Below are 5,918 nucleotides of genomic sequence, written 5' to 3' on the forward strand. Positions count from 1 at the left end.
GGTTAGAAACAGCAAAGTTGCTGTTCTAATTACATTATTGTTAAATTTCAAATTTAGTCGGTTAATCAATCAGCGCTGGAGATTTGAAAATATATTTACTATTCTTTTGAAGTAGATTCATTCAATCTTTTATTTATGCTGCTTTTTATAGGAATCAAGCTTAATGAGCACCAGGTTATGAGAAGATATAAACAAATGAAGACAAAAAACAAAACAAAACAAAACAAAACTGAGTATATCCAATGCGACAGGGTGGGAACGGGACACTTATGCACATGCTATAAGCACACGCCCAGGCAAGAATAAAACTTGAAAATCAAAAATAGCGCAGAAGAAAAAAATATTCTTATAAATGCTAAAATCCACACACTAGCGACATATTAAATCGAAAGACCACAAAATAAATCTATCTATCGCGTGATAATATTGAAATATTCCAACTACACACCAATCCATAGTAACAAATGATACTAGTTGGAAATTTTGTTTCATACTGTTTGATTAAAAACATACTTGAAGGTATTCTAGAGCAAAAGCTTTCTAGGTTAACTATGATAGATAGAGAGTTCCAGAGTCTTACGATTACATTAAAAAACCCCGATCCATTTCCTGCTGATCAATACAGTTCCTCCGTTTGTCGATTTTGTGAATCAATCCCATGTTTCAACTCTAACTGAATGGCCAAGCTCTTTGGAGATGGAGAGAAGTTGCACTTCTACAACTAAGTATTCTGTCTCTTGGCTACCGATTAACAGAATCTGTTTGCGAGCGTGTAGGCGAGAATATCCCAAACTACTTGAACATATTCAAATTGCGTCCCCTCCCTTGAAGCTTGATAGTTTTTTTACTCCAAACTTGATCAACATACCTTTGTGGAGCCAAAAATGGAAGGGAAATATGCTACAGGATACTCAACTGCAGAGAAATGAGCGCCTGAGTCCTAAAAGTGACGATAACATGAACGATTCGTGCGTGAAGACTCAAACACCGTGAATATGAAGTGATTTTATGCTTACTGCAAATTGCGGGTAAGCGTGAAACTCTGTTGATTTCATATTGTAGCTGCCGATATCTTAGTAATTCTTCATTCATTCGCAATTGAAGACAATTTTTCTCTATCAAAACGCTTACAAACACAACAATTGTGCCAGCACGTGTTGCCCACGATCAAAAAATCTTTCCAAAGTTAAGAAAGCCAGATCGCAGATTACGTCAAGGGCGCCAAAAACTCGCGATCATACCATGAGGTTGCTCTAAGGAGCCTTTGATTGGTATGGGATCTGCCATGATAACGTCGTTTGATTCACAGTCACATATTTTTTATGTAAATCTTCAGCACTGAAAATGACATAGCAATTTAATCTTTAATTCACTGATTGCCAGATCGAAATTTTTAATCTTTGCGACGCCAAATTAAACTGTTTAAGGTTACCGTGCACCTTCAGGGGTGTCTCAAGTCCAAGCAATGTAGAGCGTCCGGTTTAAACTGTAGATATCTAAACCCCTATCTCAAATTAAAGCTTATAGGACTGGGTATCAGACTATACCAAAATGTTTTAAAAATAATGAATTTTCCGAATTTTTCACGACTTCTAAATACGAGCGCCGGAGTCACCTTCTGAACGTTACATGTCAAAGCGAATTTTGTTTTACGCTTATTTAATGTGTTCCTCCGTTTCCGGGGCCAAAGCGCTAAAAAAGCGTGTCTGCGCTTCAAGGAGGAAAAGAAACTGTTTTCACGTGCACAGACAAAAACGAAAATGACTCGTACTTATAACACACCGCGCGGAAAACTGCTATATCTGACAATTGAAGTTCTTAAAGATTCCTTTTCACTGCTTGGCTCAGAGATGAGGTGAGATATTTGTGGTCAACTCAAAAAGACAATCACAAATACTGGAATTTTCGTTGCTCTAATTGTAGTGAATATGTCAATGACAAAAAAAAGATACTATTCAAAACTGGATTCTTTGTCTTTTTCACATCACCCGTCATCAGAATCATTCGTTAATGCCAAAAGTTTGTGGTAAAAGATTGCGAATAAAAGATTAATCGATTTACATTTAGCCGTCACCGAACACTCCCCTAGGAACTGTTAATGAACAACAACACGAGTCTTCGGATTACATATTACACGCGCGGTGAAGCTTTTCTTCGTGTTATAATTTTTTTCTTTTTTCCGGCCAGAAAAGTAGCTGATCAAGATTTACCAAGATTGCTTCTGATGTTCATGTCTAGATTTGGAACTTCTTGCTAAAACGAGTGCAAAAACACCGCCCTTAATTTGTAATTCTGTGAATGATGTCATTCGATGATTTTGTAATACGATGATTGGCTCATTCATTTAAATATTTTGTTCGCATAACATTCGCGAATCTTCAATTTCACCACGCCGCGCTTCGGACATGTCAGCCTTGGAATCACAAACAGACGTGCAGTACAGTAAGCGAGCCTTCATGAGGACTTTCATTTATTTAGATCGACCTTTGTCGAAAGCACCGTCTGGGAAAAGGATGGAAGCCTTGAAGGCAAGTGGGAGGTTGGTTGACATCTCGTTTACAAAAAATCACACAGATGCAGTCATTGGGAGATTGCTGCTTGCTAGCTCCCCTTCTTTGCTCGGAAATGATCTGAAAAGGTGAGCCTCAATGTAGATTTCACTTACAAACTTTCAAAATTTCTGTTCTTGTCAATGTACTATGAATACTTCAAGCTTAGCCGATCACGAGCAAGCACCTAAATGATAGATTCATTACGGTGGTCAATTATTAACTAGTAGTTTCAATGTGAACGTGGGTGCAGGCGTCAGAGGGATAATTTCAAAACACTCACATGTCAGTTCATTTGCTAAAGAAGAAAAGAATGTTCCAGGTTCACCTAAATCACCTAAATTTTGATAAAGTTGCTGTGAATTTGGCATATCATCACCGTCTCTAGCGTGAGGGTCAAAAGTATGAAATGAATCATTTGATTCACTTCAAGAAGTCAGAGTGACATTTCTAAAAATAGCAACTGCCTGCTTGTAAGTTGTGAAAATATTCTTCAATGCTGAACAAAAGGAAAGGCAAGGATGAATGGTGTCATTCACATTCATCAACCCTTGTCGGCGCTCTCCCTATTTTATGCTTTATATATCACAATCAAGCTTTTGTCCTTGAAAATTCGCTGAAAGCCTTTCTGCAAGACCAAAACATTTTGAGGGATGTTCGACGTCATTGAGGAAACGACAACCTATTAATGTTGCGCTCAAGGACTTTTCTTTTAATTCAAAGGTTGAAAAACAATTGCTCCACGACGAATGGATGCTCTCCACGGATAAAATCAACTCAGAATTTGTCTCGTAGCCTAAACAGTCATTTTTGTATGCAGTTGAATAGTTAGCTAAAGAGGGATCCACAATTTGCTGAATATGTAGCTTCAGCGAGTGATCCACATTTGGAATCTATGATTGCAAGCTTATCTTGTGTCTCCACAGGCAAATGTAACTCAATGGTCGAATTATTTACCTCAACGGGCAATGGTCGAAATCGAAAAAATTTTCAAAATTTGGCTTTTTGTCCGTATGGTAAAGAATACGCTGCCGCCTCGCTAGGGCTTGCCAGCAATAATTTCCCGAAGGGGTCAATAATTTCTGTGGTTTATATTAGTGATGACACACTTTTTTACACAAGAATACTTGCGTATGGCGAAGCCTGCCTGTTGTGTTAGAAGAGCGTGGGCAAAGTCACGTGATGAAAGGGTGAATGAGAGAGACCTGGGAATGGGTGTCCTAAGCTGAGTGATATAAGGAGCCACATGTAATGAGCTATCATAAAGCACAGATTATCAAAAATTGATCAAGAGAATGTGGCTGAAAAAGTTATCCAGTGGAAAGCATCTAGCCCGAAGGACTTCATCTACTTCCAGCCATTTGGAGATGATTGTCTCTTCAGCCACAACAGATGGAGAAGACCACACTACAGAACAGGATCCCAGCACCCTTCTGTTTGTCCATCAAAGTGCCTGGCAGCGCAGACTCCTGAAAAGATATGGCAACATTTGTCTACTGGATGCCACATACAAAACTACCCGTCATGCTTTACCTCTCTTTTTCCTTGTGGTGTGCACAAATGGTGACTACCAGGTAGTTGGATCATTTGTGGTGCAATTCAGGCAGCATTCTGATAAAAATCAAACTGGGCTTAGTTGTCATTTGCTTTCACACATGCGAAACCTGATTGAAGTGTGGATGATGAAAGGTAGATATCTAAAATTTTTCTAATTGAACTTTTCCTATGCCACCAGTTTTGAGAGTTTCAATTACAGTATTTGTGAGCTCCAATGAAGCATGCAACAGTATATTTGCTAACAATTTTTTGCCAAGACCTAAACAACAAATGAATTATCTGACTTGTGAAAAAATTTATTTTGGCTGGGAAAATCTGACATATCACTCACTAGTCAGTAAGCTAGGCCAGAGTATATTGTAAATATTGAGGTGCATTTAAAGTTTTGATGAGCCAACCACACCATGTTATTTACAAAACAGTATGCAGTGTCATACAATTATATATAATGTACATGCATGACATATTCTGTGATTAATATGCTTTACAAGTAAGAATTTCTATGTGTTTATTCAATGATGAAACAGGATCATATTCCTATGGAAGGGTGTTATTATGTTGTAACAAGAATTTTCTCTTGAGCTGATGTTTATTTGGAATAAGGTTTGTTCTAGTCTGCATGGAGACATTTTTGTGTTTTCTCTGTTTCACTTTTTCCACACCAAGACATTTCGCCAGTACAGTCACAACAACAAATGGCACACATGAAGTACTTGTCACCTAGCTTCTTCACACCATTTTGTCCATAAGGTCTCATATGTGGGGTAAGTTAATTTTAAAAATATTGCACACCAGAAGGTTTCAGTTCTTATTATATGACTGAGAAAATTACCTCTTTATGATTGACTGATAGCAGGCAAATTTATCACTAATTCTTAATTTGAACTACATTGCTAATGAATGCAAGCATGTTTGTAATTTTCTCAGTCATAATAAATGAGTACCGGTAATCGTAACAGAAAGCTATAACGATTAAGGATTTACACTACTTGCAATATTTGAAAATTCTTTAAAATTGCACTCGCTTAAAAGCTCATGCAATTTTGAGAGAATGTTTAAAATATGACTTGTAGTGTAAATCACTGATTGCATTATGTAACGTTCACATTCATACAATTATCAATACGACATCCATACCCCAGAGACAACAATCAGTTAGATTCAGGGTTGCCCAGTGGGCATACAATCAAGGTGAAGAGGCAATGATTTGATTGGTACATAACTTTCTCTGAATATGTTGCTCTTAACCAATTTTTCAAAAAATGTTCTTCAAGTAATTAATATTATTAAGATAAACGTAAGCTTGTAAAATTGACGGAAGTTTTGGCATAAAAAAATAACACTAACATCGCATAAAGTTTCATCCCTTAAACAAAGAAGGCCAAAAACAGAGTGTATATGATAGACATTGAACTACATAACTTAGAATTCTCAAAATAATAACAATAATCCTCACCCTATGTTATGTGGTCTGTCCTGTGCAAAAGGTCCAAATAACATCGGGTGAGGTAGCTCGAGAATAGGTCGGCTCGTGAGTTCCTCCGGAAACATCCAGCTGCTTGTCCCACGAACTGCTTTTTAGTCTACAAACGTAAACCAAAAACGATGCGTGGCCTGGTCTGAGCTTACAGCGTACAATCGCCCGCAACATACTGGTTTCACGCTTACGTCGCCATGTTAATTTCCGAAGTTTACAGTGCGGTCAGGAGATGACGTCACTACGATGATCGGAAAATGCTAATCATTCGGGTCTACTTCACCCTATGTTATCTAATGCCGACCGTGAAGACCAGTGGGATACTTATTTCCAAC

At 37.8% G+C, this 5,918-nt stretch overlaps 1 protein-coding gene and 1 long non-coding RNA gene across 2 annotated transcripts; one reads left to right on the plus strand and one right to left on the minus strand.

The window, feature by feature from the left end:
• Nucleotides 1-1,095: 1,095 nt before the first annotated feature.
• Nucleotides 1,096-5,885, minus strand: LOC148729429 (uncharacterized). The gene is made up of 2 exons (XR_015989051.1): nucleotides 5,563-5,885; nucleotides 1,096-4,018 (listed from the first exon to the last, which is right to left on the minus strand). It is a non-coding gene; the product is annotated as an uncharacterized LOC148729429 (long non-coding RNA).
• On the plus strand, nucleotides 3,845-4,871 carry LOC148729430 (uncharacterized). The gene is made up of 2 exons (XM_088725956.1): nucleotides 3,845-4,238; nucleotides 4,773-4,871. The coding sequence occupies exons 1-2, from the start codon at nucleotides 3,845-3,847 to the stop codon at nucleotides 4,853-4,855; spliced, it is 477 nt and encodes a 158-aa protein (XP_088582082.1). The 3' UTR covers nucleotides 4,856-4,871.
• Nucleotides 5,886-5,918: the final 33 nt, after the last annotated feature.

This window comes from Stylophora pistillata, chromosome 6, assembly GCF_964205215.1.
Source record: "Stylophora pistillata chromosome 6, jaStyPist1.2, whole genome shotgun sequence".
Taxonomy (NCBI): domain Eukaryota; kingdom Metazoa; phylum Cnidaria; class Anthozoa; order Scleractinia; family Pocilloporidae; genus Stylophora; species Stylophora pistillata.

What these genes read in the sequence shown, in the direction of transcription:
- LOC148729430 (XM_088725956.1), top strand. Translation starts at nt 3,845, where the DNA reads ATGTGGCTGAAAAAGTTATCCAGTGGAAAGCATCTAGCCCGAAGGACT. An exon ending in TGAAGTGTGGATGATGAAAG is followed by an intron (nt 4,239 to 4,772) that starts GTAGATATCTAA and finishes TTCCACACCAAG; the next exon opens with ACATTTCGCCAGTACAGTCA.